This window comes from Pristiophorus japonicus, chromosome 2, assembly GCF_044704955.1.
Source record: "Pristiophorus japonicus isolate sPriJap1 chromosome 2, sPriJap1.hap1, whole genome shotgun sequence".
Taxonomy (NCBI): domain Eukaryota; kingdom Metazoa; phylum Chordata; class Chondrichthyes; family Pristiophoridae; genus Pristiophorus; species Pristiophorus japonicus.
Window position 1 is genome coordinate 263,689,204 of NC_091978.1, and position 18,924 is coordinate 263,708,127.

At 41.2% G+C, this 18,924-nt stretch overlaps 1 protein-coding gene across 1 annotated transcript in view; it reads left to right on the forward strand.

Annotated features, from left to right (window-relative positions):
• LOC139245818 (probable ATP-dependent RNA helicase DDX60) overlaps positions 1–18,924 on the forward strand; it is a 124,521-nt gene that overhangs the window by 92,671 nt on the left and 12,926 nt on the right. The window contains exons 28-32 of the mRNA XM_070871323.1: positions 5,387–5,491; positions 8,385–8,585; positions 9,505–9,609; positions 10,780–10,933; positions 16,069–16,196. Coding sequence (XP_070727424.1) covers positions 5,387–5,491; positions 8,385–8,585; positions 9,505–9,609; positions 10,780–10,933; positions 16,069–16,196 — 693 coding nt within the window. The remainder of the gene's footprint in view (positions 1–5,386; positions 5,492–8,384; positions 8,586–9,504; positions 9,610–10,779; positions 10,934–16,068; positions 16,197–18,924) is intronic.

Here is an 18,924-nt window from a genome sequence, read left to right on the forward strand (position 1 = left end):
GATTGAAAGTCCTGATTCACTGATGACTACTGAGTCCTCTGATGACTGGGGTTTGGTTGGTTGGTCGTTGATTGTCTCTTCCTCCGACTGTTCCGGTTCGTCTGTGTGTCGCAACTTTGTCTGATCCATATGTTTCCCATTTTTGAGCTTGACGATAAATACTCTGTTGCCCTCCTTGGCCATGAGAGTACCAGCGATCCACTTGGGACCCTGACCATAATTCAGAACATATACAGGATCATTTACAGATATAGTGCGTGACACAGCTGTGCGATCATGATACCCTTGCTGACTTTTTCTTCTATATTCAACATGATTATTCAAGTCAGGGTGTACAAGAGATAGCTTGGTCTTGAGACCTCTCCATCATTAGTTCAGCAGGCGAGACCCCGGTCAGCGTGTGTGGTCTTGTCCTGCAACTCAGCAGTATGTATGACAGGCGGGTCTGTAGTGATCCTTGGGTTACTCGCTTCATACTCAGCTTTATGATTTGGACAGCAGGTTCTGCTTACCCATTGGATGCAGGTTTGAACAGTGCTGACCTTACATGTTTGATACCATTGAGTTTCATGAACTCTTGAAACTCCTGACTGGTGAAGCGCGATCTGTTGTCGCTAACAATGATGTCAGGCAGACCATGTGTCACGAACATGACACTGAGATTCTCAATGGTAGCTGTGGATGTGCTGGATGATATGATTATACACTCTATCCACTTCGAATATGCATCCACCACAACTAAAAACGTCTTCCCCAGGAAGGGACCTGCAAAGTCTATGTGGATCCTGAACCATGCTTTGGACGGCCACAATCACAGACTCAGCGGCGATTCTGCTGGTGCTTTGCTGAGCTGCATGCAAATGTTGCACTGATGCACACATGATTCCAGCTCAGAGTCAATTCCCAGCCACCATACATGAAAGCCATCGCCAGGTTTCATCATTACAACACCATGATGTGTGCTATGTAGCTCACGGACAAATTTCTCTCTCCCTCTGTTGGGCATAATAACACGATTGCCCCACAGTATACAATCCGACTGAATAGACAGTTCGTCTTTGCGACGAATGTAAGGTTTGGTCTCCTCGCAAATTTCTTAGATATGGCAGACCAATCATCTTTGAGGATGCAACTCTTCACCACCGATTTAAAATCGGGTGCTGGCTGGCCCAGGTCTTAACTTGAGCTGTGACAGGGGTTCCTTCACTCTTAAAAGCATCCATAACTAACAATAGGTCCGCTGGTTGTGGCGTTTCCACCTCCGGTGTGAGCAACGGCAGACGGCTCAAAGCATCGGCTCAATTCTCGGTGCCAGGTCTATGGCGAATGACATAATCATAAGCGGATATGTCAGCGCCCACCTCTGGATGTGGGATGAAGCATTGGTATTGATACCTTTGTTTTCAGAGACAGAGTGAAATGAGCGGCTTGTGATCTGTCTCCAGTTCAAACCGAAGACCAAACAGGTACTGATGCATCTTTTTAACCCCATACACACAGGCTAGTGCTTCTTTCTTTACCATGCTGTAGGCTCTTTCCGTTTTAGACAGACCTTTTGAAGCATACGCGACTGGTTGAAGTTTACCTGGCTCATTAGCTTGTTGGAGTACGCAACCAATTCCATATGACGAAGCATCACAGGTCAATACTAAACGTTTACATGGGTCATGATGTACCAGCAGCTTGTTAGAGCAAAGCAGATTAGTGGCTTTCTCAAAAACTATGTCTTGAGACGCACCCCACGCCCAGTTGTCGCCTTTTCTTGGCAGCATGTGCAGTGGCTCCAATTTGCTCCATTTCGGTAGGAATTTATCGAAGTAGTTGAGTAGACCCAGGAACGAACGCAGCTCTGTCGCATTCTGCAGCTTGGGTGCATTCTTGATAGTCTTGGTTTTCGTGTCCATGGCCTGATGTCATCAGCAGCAATGTTCCTCCCCAGGAATTCGACCTCTGGTGCCATGAAGACGCACTTCGAGTGTTTCCGTCTGAGTCCCACTTTGTCCAGACAATGTAGAACCTCTTCTAGGTTGTTCAGATGTTCCTCGGAGTCACGACCTGTGATCAGGATATCATCTTGGAACATGACGGTTCTGGGAACGGACTTCAGTAGACTCTCCATGTTCCTCTGAAATATTGCTGCAGCCGAGCGAATTCCAAAAGGGCACCTGTGATAAATAAACAGTCCTTTATGCGTGTTAATGCACATAAGTCTCTTCGACGTCTCGATCAGCTCCTGTGTCATGTAGGCTGACGTCAAGTCCAGTTTGGTGAATGACTCCCCCCTCAGCTAGCGTTGCAAACAAGTCATCAGCCTTTGGTAATGGGTACTGATCCTGTTTTGAAACCCTGTTGATGGTAGCCTTGTAGTTGCCACAGATTCTGACTGTGCCATCACTTTTCAGCACAGGAACAATGGGGCTGGCCCATTCATTAAATGTAACCGGTGATATGATCCCTTCATGCTGGAGTCTGCCCAGTTCGATTTCGACCTTCTCCCTCATCATATACAGAACTGTCCGAACTTTATGATGGACGGGCCTTGCATCCGAGTCCACATGGATTTGCACCTTGGCTCCCGTGAAGTTGCCGATGCCTACATCTACTGGTTCCCCTTGATGTGTAATGAGAAGGGTTTTCTCATTGTGTAATTAACAGTCTTGTTGTGCGGGGTCCTTTAGGGAAGAGTGACCATAACATGATTGAATTTCTTAAGATGGAAAGTGAAGTAGTCCAATCCGAAACTAGGGTCCTAAATCTAAACAAAGGAAATTACGAAGGTATGAGGAATGAATTGGCTATGATAGATTGGGAAGATTCATTAAAAGGCATGACGGTGGATAGGCAATGGCTAATATTTAAGGAATGAATGCATGAATTGCAATAGTTATACATTCCTTTCTGGCGTTAAAAACACAAAAGGAAAAGTGGCCCAACCATGGCTAACAAAATAAATTAAGGATAGTATTAGATTCAAAGAGGAGTTCTACAAAGTTGCCAAAAAAAGTAGCAAGCCTGAGGATTGGGAGCAGTTTAGAATTGAACAAATAAGGACCAAGAGATTGATTAAGAGGGGAAAAATAGAGTATGCGAGTAAACTTGCAAGGAACATAAAAATCGACTGCAAAAGTTTCTAAAGTACGTAAAGAGAAAAAGATTAGTGAAGACAAATGTAGGTCCTTTACAGACAGAAACGGGAGAATTTGTAATGGGGAATAAGGAAATGGCAAAACAATTAAATAAATACTTCGGTTCTGTCTTCACGGAAGAGGACACAAATAACGTCCCGGAAATGCTAGGGAACCAAGGGTCTAGTGAGCAAGAGGAATTAAAGGAAATGATTAGTAAGAAAATAGTGCTGAAGAAACTAATGGGACTGAATGCCGATAAATCCCCAGGGCTTGATGATCTGCATTCCAGAGTACCAAAACAGGTAGCCATGGAAATAGTAGATGCATTGGTTGTCATCTTATGGAACAGTTCCTGCATATTGGAGGGTGGCAAATGGAACCCCACTATTTCAAAAAGGAGGGAGAGAAAACTGGAACTACAGACTGGTTAGCCTGACATTAGTAGTAGGGAAAATGCTGAAGTCTATTATAAAGGATGTGATGACGGCACACTTGCAGAATATCAATGGGATTAAACAAAGTCAACATGGATTTATGAAAGGAAAATCATGTTTGCAATGAAGGCCAACGTACCATTTGCTGTCCTAACTGCTTGCTCCACCTGCATGTTTGCTTTCAATGACTGGTGTACGAGGACAGCCAGATCCCTCTGTATCTCGACACTTCCCAAGTCATCACCATTTAAATAATACTTTGTCCTTATGTTTTTCCTACCAAAGTTGGTAACTTCACATTTATCCACGTTATACTGCATCTGCCATGTGTTTGCCCACTCAATCGACCTATCTAAATCACCTTGCAGCTACTGCTCTTATTTTCTATGATGTACCTGCTCATTATATGGTCAAAGAACTCTAATAAATTGACATACACAATTTCCCTTTCATGTTGATTTGCTTGATCGTATTATAAATTTCTAAATGTCCTGCTACTATTCCCTTAATAATGGACTCCAGCATTTTCCCAATGACCGATGTTAAGTTAACTGGCCTATAGTTTCCTGCTTTCAGGCTTCCTCCTTTTTTGAATAGGGGTGTTGTATTTGCGGTTTTCCAATCTGCTGGGACCTTTCCAGAATCTAGGGAATTTTGGAAGATTGCAACCAATGCATCTACTCTCTCTGCAGCCACTTCTAAGACCCTAGGATGCAGGCCATCAGGTCCAGGAGACTTGTCAGCCTCCATGGAATCCCCAGCATAAGCTTGGTATGGGGCAGATGAAAATATTGAATTTCCATATGATCCTTGGGGAAAACGTGCTTTGTGTTTTTTTTTTATCCTTGTGCTGGCTACTTGATCCATGGACCTAGCATGCATGGTTTCTGGCCTAGTTTGCAGACCTTGTGCATGTGGGACAGAGATATGACTAGTATGTGCTGGCAGGGCTGACAATTATCAGCATCATGGTATAGAAACTGAGTGTTGGCTGTGTGGTGCCCAAGAGTATTGTCACTGCTGCTAGTGAGGGATGAAAATTCACAAGATAATGTTTATTTGGAAGTGTGCTGATTCTGCAATGAAACAGTTTTACTCCAGTCCACGACTATTGACTTTGTCATCCATGAGGATCAGAATCAACAGAGATCTGCAAGGAATTTTGACATCTGGTTGACATTGCAACCATATTTTTATCAACGGGGATGCTATAAATATACATTGTCTGTTTACATTAAAAATATCATTTAGCAGTCAGACATTTGAGACTGTTAAAATCAGTGCTTTCGGTTGGTCCATTTTGAACCAACCAGGTGACAATTTAAATTTTCATTCCTTCATTGAGCTAATAAGATATTTATTCTTGCAGATCAGATCACCTTTTTTTTTGTAATGTAACAATTGGTAGAATTCTTTTTTAAATTTAAAGCTTAGTATTGAAAATATTGAATTTCCACAAGATCCTTCTGCCTGCTACTTGAACCATGATGAAAATGGTCGGCATGTGAATTGTTTTTTAAAAACATTAGTAATGTATAATTCTTGAGGTCATTTTACAGTTAAATACCTTGCCATGAAAAGCTGAATTATATAAAAATAAGGCTTTGCAGGATTTGTGCTATTTATAATAAAAGAGACACATTTACTTGCAACAATTGAATACTGAGAGTGCCGGGTCATGGAATTGATTGATTCTAGTACAGTCATTTTACCCTGAAAAGCTAGCAGTTGTACAAAGCTCGCACGTACAGACTCAGTGTTGTGTTCCAACTGAACTTGGCTATTGAGATTACACTTGCTTCAATAAATTTTGTCTTTCTGTAGGTCGTGACTGCTACCGGAACTCTTGCTTTGGGAATTAACATGCCATGCAAAACTGTTGTCTTTCTCGATGATTCAGTATCTCTGGATGCCTTACAATACAGACAGGTAAATCAACTCCATTTACCTGCTTTCGCTCCATATCCCTTGATATTCTTTACTCACAAAAATCTATCGATCTCAGTCTTGAAAATTTCAATTGACAATATCCTATGTGGCACTTTAACAAATAACTTTTGAAAATCCATATACACATGAATGGCATTTTCTTCAGCAGTACAATCCATTCATTCCTCAGTTTTATTAAATTTATAGTATACCACTGTCCTTTTACAAATCCATGTTGGCTGCCCTCCATTAACCCATGTCTTTCAAGATCGGCTTTAATTTTATCCCATGCTATGGTCCCTAGAAGCACTCTTACTATTCATAATCCAACTGGTGCACAATTGTTCCAGTCCCCTCCCTAATCTCTCTTCCCGGTACATTGTTGACTGTATTGGTGCTGTTTCCTGCTCTCACCCAGAACTAGAAAACTTCACTTACTTTGCTTCCAATTTCCACCCTTCCCTCACCTTCACATGGTCCATCTCTGATGATTCCCTTCCTCGGCTTCTTTGTCTCCATTTCTGCGGATAGGCTATCGACAAACATTGACTGAGTCCACAGCTACCTGGACTACACTTCTTCCTACCCCACTTCCTGTAGGACTCTGTTCCATTCTCCCAATTTCTCCGTCTCCGTCGCATCTTTTCTGACACTGCCACCTTCCATATTAATACTTCTGATATGTCTTTCCTTTTTCCACAACTGAGGATTCCCCTCTATTGTGGTTGACATGGCCCTTGACTGTGTCCATCCCATTTCCTGCACATCTGCTCTCTTCCCCCTCCCTCCCAGAACCACGATAGGGTTCCCCTTATCGACACCTTTCACCTCACCAACCTCCATGTTCAACGATCATTCTCCGTCATTTCCATCACTTTCAGCGTGATCCCACCACCAAGCACATCTTCCCCTCTCCTCTCCTCCTTTCAGCATTCCAAAGGGACCCTGCTCTCTGCAATACCCTGGTCCACTCCACAATCACCCCCAACAGCACCCGCCCCATCCCCATGCCACCTTCCCTTGCAAGCGCAGGAGATTCAACACATGCCCTTTTACCTCCTCCCTTCCCACTGTCCAGGGCCCCAAACACTCCTTCCAGGTGAAACAGCGATTTACTTGTACTACTTACAATTTAGTAGACTCTATTTGCTGCTCACGAAGCGGTCTCCTCTACGTTGGGAGACAAAACGCAGATTGGGTGACCATATATTTCCACTCATAGGGGAAACTAAAACTAGGGGACATAGTCTTAGAATAAGGGGCTGTCCATTTAAAATAGATGAGGAGAAATTTCTTCTGAGGGTTGTAAATCTATATGGAATTCTCTGCCCCAGAGAGCTGTGGAGGCTGGGTCATATTTAAGGCAGAGATGGACAGATTTTTGAGCGATAAGGGATTAAAGGGTTATGGGGAGGAGGCAGGGAAGTGGAGTCCAAGATCAGATCAGTCATGATCTTATTGAATGACGGAGCAGTCTCGAGGGGCCAAATGGCCTACTCCACCTATTTCTTAAAGTTCTTTGCCTAACACCTCCGTTCAGTTTGGAAGGGTGACCCCGAACTTCCGGTTGCCTGTCACTTTAATTCCCCACTCCCAATCTGACCTCTCCATTCTTGGCCTCTTGCACTGTTCCAAAGAAGCTCAACGTAAGCTCCAGGGACAGCACCTTATCTTTCGATTAGGCACTTTACAGCCTTCTGCACTCAACATTGAGTTCAACAATTTCAGTCCACTATCTCTGTTTATGATTCTGCCGTCCCAATTTGCAATATTTAACCACTCCTGCCTTCTATCCTATCACAGAGCCTCCCTTTTGTTCTTTCTCCCTTCCCCCTGCCCCCAACCCACCCCTTTCCCTGCTTCTACACCTGATTAAAATCTATTACATCTCTAACTTTTCCAGTTCTGATGAAGGGTCACAGAACTGAAATGTTAACTCTTTCTCTCTCCACGGATGCTGCCTGGCCTGCTGAGTGTTTCCAACATTTTCTGTTTTTGTTTCGGTCTACAGTTATCAGCTTTCTCTCTCCTTCCTTGAACAGTGGTGCTATATTGGCAGCCGCTGTCTAATTTGCCAATTTTTCTTTCCAGTTTATCTGGGTGAATTCCCCTTTTATATCTCAAATTGTTTTCTCTAGATAAATAGCTTTAGCTTTGATCATTCTCTCAACCTTTTAGGAAAAGGATTTGCCACTGGTGCAGTGTTCACATCAAATCACTTAAGCGATGCTTCTGTATACATCATGTTTGAAGTTCAACTTCAATATTCTACGTGTAACAGGAAAGGCTGAATAATTTTAGCTTGTAAGAACAACAACTGAAGGTGGCCATTACTATAATGCATTGGTTACTAATTGACTTTGTTAATTAAGGCTTGGTCAGAGGAGGTACTGACTGAGTAGAGGCAAGGTATTTCCTTGTATGAAGAGATGGAAAGCCAGAAGTGGCTGTCATTTTCAGTTGTTCCAACCTGGTTGCAAGAGTGAATTTGGCAGGGGCCTAGAAGTAAACTTTATCCATTATGCACGGTGATGTTTTGGGGTTGTTATGAGAGCCGGAAAAAATCTCTCAAAAGAGGGAGAGTAAGTAATATTGGCCTGTACCACTGAATGGGCTAGACTAGAAACTTGTTGAGTTTAATCTGTTGAAACCATCAATGTAATAAAGTACAAAAGCAAAATTCTTCAGATGCTGGAAATCTGAAATAAAAACATAAAATGCTGAAAATATTCAGCAGGTCAGGCAGCATCTGTGGAGAGAAATAAAGTTAACATTTTGTGACTATGACCTTTCAATAAAGTAATATTTTTCTACGAATGATTACTGCAGTGATACCAGCATGAAGACACAAACCTAAATTTGCAACAACTGATCTTTCCTGTATTCTTTCCAGATGTCTGGACGAGCTGGAAGACGAGGTTTCGATGTGATTGGTAATGTGGTCTTTTACAGTGTCCCAATGCCCAAAGTACAGAGACTTCTGAAAGCAAGCGTTCCCTTACTTAATGGCCAGTTTCCTCTATCGGTCTCTCTTGTGCTTCGTCTTATGCTGCTGGTTGCTGAAGCTGAGGACAGGATGGATGCAAAAGCCAAGGTAGTTAATTATCTGGAAAGCCTCGTCACTGCAACATTATTTGTAAATATAAACTTTGCAGCAGTATAATTTTATTATTATTTTTAGAAATATGCATCATTGTTATAAAATTGCTGAGATTCACAAAAGTAGTTAAGAACAATAAAGATCAGTTATTGTCTACAATGAGATCCTGATGATTATCTGACCCAGGGCTCCATTAATTGATTGTAGAATTTTAAAATGTTCCACTCTCTGAAATTTCTCATCCAAGTACAAATCCAAAATTAAGTATAAATGTTCATCAGTTATCTAGATCTTAATCTGCAACATTTTACCGAGAGGTATGGCAGCCTTTGGATATCTACTGCACTACTTTTATATTCAGTGTTTTCTGCTTGTATTGGAATTGTATTTCTGAGCAGTAACCCAACTGTTTTTATTTATTTTTTGGTTCAATAGTTATTACATTTTTATGGATTTTTCAGTGGAAATTATTGTTCAGGACAAACATCAAAAAAAGGTTATACGTTGCCTATTATGTTATTATTAACATGGAAATAAAGGCAAGATAAAACAGCAAAACTTGGTGTTTTGCCGCTCCTGCGGTGAGCTTTTAAATTAAATTTTAGTACCAGGAATAAATTGGCTGCATTATTCGTGTAGTCACACAAGATAATTTCCTTGATTCTCCCTTTCCCCGTAATTCTGGCTTTCAATCACTTATTTAAATGAAGCTCGGACTGTTTATCAGCGGTGCTGCTGAATACAGCTGCTAAAATATAACTTTGACGCAAGGTATTTCAACACATCTGCAGCACACTCCCAATATAACTGCATGGAATAAAATTTAGCTCATCTAAACCTGTTAAATATACTAGTAAAGTGAGTGCATTTTGACACCATGAATAATCATTGAAAAACATATTTCTCCCCTTAGGCTTTGTCGCTCCTGCAGCATTCTATGTTGTGTTATGATAAACAGAAGAAACAATTGGTATTGAAGCTGTACTTCCTGTTCTGTTTACAGTTTCTTCTCAAAGAGGTAAGATTTAAAGCTGCCTGACAGAAATGTAAACAAAATCTGCAAGTATGTTTGAATGAAGTTACTGATTTTCAAACCTGTCAGAAATCCAGTAAATGTTCTCTGCATCTCAAGTCATAAAGTTCCAAATATAAATGTGTGGCATTTCAATTCAATGAGGATGGAAAATTAAAGTTAAATACTTGAAATGTGACAGTCATGTGAGCACATAGGGAGAATATGCTGGGACGAATGTACTCCAAATCCTAACCACTCATTGCGTAAAAAGGTTTTTCCTCATGTTGCCTCTGGTTCTTTAGCCAATCACCTTAAATCTGTGCCCTCTCATATCAACCCTTCAGCCATTGGAAACAGTTTCTCTTTATTTACCTAATCTAAATCCTTCATGATTTTAAACACCTCTATCAAATCTCCTCTTAGTCTTCTCTGCTCTAAGGAAAACAACCCCAGCTTCTCTAGTCTCTAGTCTATCCATGTAACATAATTCCTTCATCCCTGGAACCATTCTACTTGCCTTTCTTGATGAATTATTACACACTAATATACTTTGTGTAAAAAAAAAAAAAAAATTTAAATCGGCCTGATTTCCCTTAAATCATCATGTACTAATTTTCAACGTTTGTACTCTGGTATTTGAACATTTTGCCAGGATCAAGTTTGCTAATCCTTTCTGTAATCATAAAAACCTCAGGTACGTCGCTTCAAAGTTTCCCTTTTTTCAACATCCTTAACCTTCAACATTGTTTTTAGTTCAATTTTATTTTCTTGTCTTGTTTAGGGAGTTGGTTTAATGATAAGGCAACTAGGGAAAACAGTACAGGCCAAACGGGCCACTATCCATGTCTGCCTGTGCCACACTGAACCAAATCTCTTGAGACTCAAAGCAGCAGGATGTCAGAGTTGTATACTTGTTAGTTCTCTCTTTAAAGTCATTAAAAACTGATGAGGAATCATTGTAAAATCTGCACATTTTATGGAGTGAAATTGAGTGCATCTGTAAAATGGAGAATCTGAAGTATATTAGAATGCCATCCTTTTAAATATTTCTAAATTTCCACTCATCTTGGATTAGAATAGTATCAGTCCTGATCATTATAATATACATCTGTGGCTGAAATAGAATACATGGCTGTAGTTATAAGTAACAATTGCTTGATTTGTTTTTTGCAGGGTTTTGTGGATTTAGATGGGACACCACAAGGATTTGCAGGTCTGGTGACCCACTTGCATTCTCACGAACCGGCAAATTTTGTCTTTGTCAGTTTCCTGGTAAAAGGTCTATTTCACAAGATTTGCACTCTGCGTGAGAAATCAGCAATAAAAGGTAAGATCTTGACTTTAAGCCAATGTTTAAGACAACAAAGAATGAAACGTCCATCGTCTGAATCATAAGAACATAAGAAATAGGAGCTGGAGTAGGCGATGTGGTCCTTTGAGCCTGCTCTGCTATTCAACAAGACCATGTCTGATCTTCTACTTCAACTCCACCTTATCGCACTACCCTCATATCCCTTAATTCCTTTAGTTCCCAAACATTTATCGACCTCTGTCTTGAATATACTCAGGTGTGCGTCCATAGCTCTCTGGAATAGAGAATTCCAAAGATTCACAACCCTTTGAGTGAAGACTTTTCTCCTCGTCTCTGTCCTAAATGGCCGATCCCTTATTCTGAGGCTGACCCAGTGTTCTAGATTCCCTAGCCAAGGGAAGCATTTTCTCAGCATTAACCCTGTCAAGCCCCTTAAGAATTTTATGTTTTAATTAGATCATCTCTTATTCTTCTAAACTCTAAGGAATATAGGCCTAGTCTACTCAATCTCTCCTCACAGGACAATCCCAGAAGCCAGTCTAGTGAACCTTCGTTGCACTCCTCTAAGGCAAGTATGTCTTTCCTTAGGTAAGGAGACCAGAACTGTACACAGTACTCCAGGTGTGGCCTCACCAATGCCCTGTATAATTGTAGTAAGACTTCTTTACTCTTATACTTTAATACCTTTTTGTAAAAAAAAAGCGCTAACATACCATTTGCTTTCCTAATTGCTTGCTGTACCTGCATGTTAGCTTTCTGTGATTCATGTACAAAGACAACCAGGTCCCTCAGAATGCAAACATTTCCCAGTCTCTCCATTCAAAAAATATTCTGCTTTTTTGTTTTTCCTACCAAAGCGAATAACTTCACATTTCCCCACATTGTATTCCATTTGCCATGTACTTGCCCACTCATTCAACCTGTCTATCTCTGCAGCCTTTTTGCATCCACCTCACCGCTTACTTTCCCACCTAACTTTGTATCATCAGCAAGCTTGGATACGCTACACTCAGTCCCTTCACCGAAGTCATTAATATAGATTGTAAATAGCTGAGGCTCAAGTACTGATCCTTGCGGAACCCCACTAGTTATAGCCTGTCAACCCAAAAAGTCCTGTTTGTTTTAATTCTTGTTCCATGCTAATATATTACCCTCAATCCCATGAATCCTAATTTTGTGCAATAACCTCTTGTGTGGCACCTTGTCGAATGCTTTTTGAAAATCCAAATATTCTACAACCCCCTTATCCATCCTACTAATTACATCTTCAAAAAAACTCAACACAATTTCCCTTTCATAAAACCATATTGACTCTGCCTAATCATATTACAATTTTCTAAGTGTCCTGTTACTACATCCCTATTAATAGATTCTAGCATTTTGCCTATTACTGAAGTCGAGCTAACTAGCCTATAGTTCCTCTCTTAAATAGCAGTGTAATATTTGCTACCTTTCAATCCTTGGGGACTGTTCTAGAATCAAGAGAATTCTGGAAGATTAATACCAGTGCATCCACTATCTCTGCAGCTGCCTCCTTTTAAAACCCTAAGATGCAGGTCGTCTGGTCCAGGGGATTGTCACCACTTCATCCCATTAATTTCTCCAGCAGCATGTCTTCACTTATACTGATTTCTTTAAGTTCCTCATTCTCTCTAGCCTCTTGGTTCCCCATTATTTCCGGAATGTTTTTTGTGTCTTCTACTGTGAAGACAGATCCAAAATATTTGTTTAATGTCTCTGCCATTTCCCCATTGCCCAATATAATTTCTCCTGTCTTTGCCTCTTAATCCCTGCTCACGTTTACTTTCATTAATCTCTCCCTATTTACATATCTGTAGGAACATTTGCAATCTGTTTTTATGTCTCTTGCTAATTTAATTTTGTCTTTTTTTTCTCTCTCAATTTCTTGGTCCTCTGGATTCTAAAACCCTCCCAATCCTCAGGCTTGCTACTCTTTTTGACAACATTATAAGCCTCTTTATTTTTATCTATTATTAACTTTAACTTCTCTTGTTAGCTGCAGTAGGACCACTTTTCCTGTGGGGTTTTTATGCCACAAAGAAATGTATATTTGTTGTAAAGTATGTATTAATTCCTCAAATACTAGCCATTGCTTATCCACTGTCATACCTTTTAATGTAGTTTCCCAATCTACATTAGCCAACTCTCCCCTCATATCTACATAGCTTTGTTTAGATTTAAGACCCGAGTTTTGGACTTGACTAAATCACTTTCAAACTCAATATAAAATTCTATCATAATATGGTCACTCTTCCCCAAAGGCCTCTTTATTACAAGGTTATTGACCACGCTCGACCAGCTCCGTTGGGCGGGCCACATCGTCCACATGCTCAATACGAGACTCCCAAAGCAAGCGCTCTACGCGGAGTTTCGACACGGCAGGCAAGCCCGGGGTGGGCAGAGGAAATGCTTCAAGGACATCCTCAAAGTCTCCTTGACACAGTGCAATATCCCCACCGACTCCTGGGAATCCCTGGCCAACGACCGCCCAAAGTGGAGGAAGAGCATCCGTGAGGGCGCTGAGGACCTAGAGTCCCATCGCCGAGAGCAAGCGGAAACCAAGCATGGAAGTGTCAACCCAGGCTTCCCGACCACCCTTTCCTTCAACCACTGTCTGCCCCACCTGTGGCAGAGACTGTAGGTCCAGCATTAGACTCCTCAGTCACCTGAGAACTCACTTTTAGAGTGGAAGCAAGTCATTCTCGACTCCGAGAGACTGCCTATCATGACGCTGATTGATTAACCCTTCCTCATTGCACAATACTAGATCTAAAATAGCCTGTTCCCGAATTGGTTCCTCAAACATACTGATCGAGAAAACAATCTTGTATACATTCCATGAACTCGTCCTCCACATTATTACTTCAAATTTGGTTTGCTCAGTCTATATGTAGATTAAAGTTCCCCATGATTACTGTATTCCCCTTGTTACATGCGTCTTAATGTTCCTGATTTATACTCTGCCCTACATTACAACTGCTGTTGCAATTTTTTCTGCCCCTTATTGTTCCTTAGCTCCACCCAAACTGATTCTACTTCTTGATTTTCCAAGCCAAGATCCATTCTTTCCACTGTCTTTATCCCATCCTTTATTATCGGGGCAACCCCTCCTCCTTTTCTATTTTGCCTATCTCTTCTAAAAGTTAAGTATCCTGGAATATTTAATTCCCAACCTTGGTCATTTTACAACCACGACTCCGTAATGGCTATTGGATCAAACCTATTAATGTCTATCTGCGCTATTAAAATTCATCTATTTTGCTGCGAATGCTTCGCGCATTCCGATATAGTACCATTAGCTTTGACTTTTTTCTATTTTTCCCTGTTGTCACCTTAGTTACTGCCCTATTACTTTCCCTGTCCCTTCCTGACCCACTGCTTATTTTTACCCCAAACTCTGCTCTGCTCTAGAGCCTTGACATTTCCCTTGCTGCTTTTAAATTTACTCTTTCCTGAATCCTCCCACCCCATCTTCATTAGTTTACAGTCCTGTCTACTGTCCTAGTTATTCGATTTGCTAGGACACTGGTTCCAGCCGGTTCAAGTGGAGCCCACCCCAACGGAACAGCTCCCTCTTTCCCAAGTACTGGTACCAGTGGCCCATGAAGCGAAACCCCTGTCTCTCACACCATTCTTTCAGCCACGTATTTAACCTAATCTGCTTATCCCTATGCTGATTGGCACGTGACTTGGGTAACAATCCAGAGATTATTACCTTTTTGAGGTTCTGCTTTTTAATTTGGATCCTGATGACTCAAACTGTCAGCAGAATCTCATTCCTAGTTCTACCGATATCATTGGTTCCTATGTGGACCACGGCAACTGGATCCTTCCCTTCCTACTCCCATTCATCTCCAGCTGGGAAGCAGATGTCTTTAACCCTGGGACCGGGAAGGCAACACATCCTTTGGTGTACTCCCTGTCGTGGCTGCAGAGAACAGTATCTATCCCCCTCACGATACTGTCACTTGCTATTTTCCCCATTTTGCTGTGGTCAGTTTGCCCATCCTCCCTGCAGACCTTGTTCTCATCCCTACAGATAGAAATTACCTTGTAACTGTTGGACAAGGTCAAGGGCCGAGGCTCCTCCATCACTATATCCTGGATCCCCATACCTTCCTGACTTGCAGTCACACCCTCCTGTCCCTGACCATTAACTAACTAAAGTACTACTTTAACCTAAGGGGTGTGACTGCCTCCTGGAACAAAGTGTCCAGGTAACTCTCCCCTTCTCTGATGCATTGCAATGTCTGCAACTATGACTCCAGTTCAACAACTCTGAGCCAAAGTCTCTCGAGCTGCAGCACTTCGCAGATTTGATTACTCGGGATCTCGTTCTCCACCAGCTCCCATATGCTACAGTTACAACACACTGCTTGCAATGCCATCTCTATCTAACCTTATTTTATTTATATTATTAGTTTTTATTCAAACAATTATTTATAGTTTTAATCAGTTAATTTAGTTTGTTTCAATAAAGTTATAGTAGATTATAATCTCCTAGTTCACAATTTAATTCACTTACCTAACCTCGAGAGCAAAAGAGCTGTAATACTCACCAACCAATTACCTACCTAATCTTAAATCTGATGGTGTCTTGTACCAGATAACTTGTGACCACTTTATTTAAGAGTATTACTAGCAGCAAAATCTGCCTTTTTCAACAATACTGTTGCAATAAATTAAGTTTATTTGGATGTTGGTACAGAGCAAGTAAGAGCAGCAATAATCTGCACTGTAGCTATGGGAATACAAGGTCAATCTCACACATTTGAATGGTTGTTCTGCGAAGTACCTTCCCACTAGGAGAAGGGAAAATCAGGTGGTGGGTCATTCTTGTGCTGCCAGGCGTTTAATGCAGACTAGCTAAAGGCCCAGAAACCGGTCACCCATCAACCCTCTTGGCACAGTTGCTGCATGTCCCGGGGAGACAGTAGTGACGGGGTTTGGTGGTTTCACAAAGTTAACAGGAATGATTGCTGCTATTCGGATTTTTTGAATTGCCAATGTTTGTAAAAGTTTGTGGTTATCTTAGCAGGGTCTGGTACTGCATTGCATCCAGAGTGAGTGTAATTTATAATCTGTCAGAATATTGATTGTGTGTGTGTATGTGCTTTTCAATATTTTAGCAGGTTCACCTCGCTTTTCTGATGAAGTGATGGAGTCTTTACTTCTGATATTAGCAAATATCTTTGGAAGAATACATCTTCCATCATGTTCCACTGAAAAGAGCTGGGCTACATTACACCAGTCAAAGGTATGCAAGTGTGAAACAATTGGAGATTTTAGGGGGATTAACATTCTCAATTTTAAATCCGAAAAGAAGAAAAAAATCATGAAACTCAATTTATTCATTGAACAAAATAGTTTGTATTTCCATAGTGTTATTTATGGGTATCTGTGTTCTCACACAGCTATCTCTGTCTTTTTAAACCAAGGTACCTGGCTGCTCTATCTGTATTTTCACTGTGGTATCTCTGGCCGCCTATTCTATATTCCCATACTACTTCCTATGGCTGTTCTGTTGGTGTGTCAGTAGATACATCTCAGGATATCCTCTTCTTTTTTTTGCATGAGCTGATGTTGGAAAAGACCAGTTGGTGCTGTGGTTTATTGCACTGGCCTTTTACCTCTGGGCCATGGGTTTAAATCTAGCCTTCTGATAGGAATAAAGTCTCTGCTGTTGGCTGTTTTTTGCTGTCATAAACCAGCTTCTAGTTGGCATGAGGCCACAGCACAGGACTACCCCTAATTTTCTATTAAATTGGCAATCTCCCATTGACAGACATCAGATGGCCAGTGTGACAAATGAATGTCACATTGTGGGACTGGTACACTAAGAGGTGGTCTGCTGAATTTGGGTAGAGGAATGTTACTGGCCAGTGTGAAGGAGGGACCTTTACTGAGCATTTAACTGTTATTCTTTACTTGAGAGTGCTTTATACTGAGTTGGTGCCCCAAAATGGGAAGTGTACTATTCTCCGCACTAACATGCCTCAACATAATCAGCGTAAATAAATCACTTAAAAATGTTTTTTTTTTAAATCAGGGACCGCAGTAAAATCTTTGCACCAATACATTTTGTAGTTTATTACAATACCATGGATTTGAAGCTTTCTGCTTCAAGACCCATTCCAGAAACTTGAGCACAAAAATCTAGGCTGACACTCCAGTGCATACTGAGGGAGTGCTCCACTGTCGGAGGTGCCATCTTTTGGATGCGATGTTAATCCAGGACCCCGTCTGCTCTCAGGTGGACGTAAAAGATCCCACGGTGCTATTTTGAAGAAGAGCAGGGGAGTTCTGGCCAATATTTATCCATCAATCAATATAACAAGAACAGATTATCACATTGCTGTTTGTGGGAGTTTGCTGTGCACAAATTGGCTGTTGCATTTCCTATATTACAACAGTGGCTACATTTCAAAAAGTACTTCATTGGCTGTAAAGCACTTTAGGACATCCTGAGGTCGTGTGAGCACAATAATCAAGTCTTTTCTTTCTTTTGCTTAGAACTATAAATGGAGAAAAAAAAATAATTAACAGTTACATAAAAGAAAGCTGCTTCTTAGGTGGTCCCTCGTATCGGGGATGACTTGCTTCCACCAAAAAGGGATGAGTTCACAGATGTTTCAATGAAGGAGATAATATTCCAGGTGGAAGATGCCTGTGCGTGGATTTTTTTAACGTGTTGTGGCCGTTGCACACCAGCCACCACATGGGCTTGACAGAGCTAGGTCTTGGTCAAGTGGCAAGGATTAACCAAGATGACTGGAGACCAGCTCTGCTGCACAGACCTAGTGTGCACACATCGCAGTATCGTTCTACAATCTCTTGCCGCTCCTTTGCCCTGATCTCGCCGCTCCGCTGTACCTGCCCATGCTCCAGTCAGGGACCTGGATTTTGGTGACGCCCAATCCAGCCATTGCTTGCCTACTGTCATACCTTTTTATTGTTGTTTCCCAATCTACCATAGCTAACTCTCCTCTCATACCTATGTCTTTTCCTTTGTTTAGATTTAAGACCCTAGTTTTGGGTTTTCCATGATCATGCAGTTGGGAAAATGTTAAAAATAAACAAAGGATGACTTTACAAAAAAAAATTAGAGAAGCTGGATTATGAGAGTAAACTAGCAAGATATAGAAAAACAGATAGTAAGAGCTTCTACAGGTATATAAAAAGGAAGAGGGTAGCTAAAGTAAACGTTGATCCCCTAGATGATGAGATTGAAGAATTAACAATGGGAAATGGCAAAAACTTTGAACAAATATTTTGTATCGGCCTTCACGATAGAAGACACTAAAAAATCCCAATAATAGATAATCAAGGGGCTATAGGGAGGGGGGAACTAAATACAATCACTATCACGAAAGAAAAAATATTTGATAAAATAATGGAACTAAAGGTGGACAAGTTCCCTGGACCTGATAGCCTGCATTCTCAGGTCTTAAAAAAGTGGCTGCAAAGATAGTGGATGCATTGGTTGCAATCTACCAAAATTCCCTTGAGTCTGGAGAGGTCCCAGCGGACTGGAAAACTGCAAATGTAACGCCCCTATTTAAGAAAGCAGGAAACTATAGACTAGTTAGCCTAACATCTGTCATTGGGATAAATGCTAGAGCCCATTATTAAGGAAGCAGTAGCAGGACATTTAGAAAATCATGATGCAGTCGAGCAGAGTCAGCATTGTTTTATGAAGGGGAAATCATGTTCGACAAATTTTCTGGAGATCTTTGAGGATATAACGAGCAGGGTGTATAGGGGAAAACCAGTGGATGTGGTGTATTTGGATTTCCACAAGGTGCCACATAAAAGGTTACTGCACAAGATAAGAGATCACTGGGTTGGGGTAATATATTAGCATGGATAAAAGATTGGCTAACTAACAGAAACAGAGAGTCGGGATAAATGGGTAATTTTCCAGCTGGCAAACAGTAACTAGTATCGTGCTGGGGTACGGTCTCACAGGCATTGCATGCCCCCTC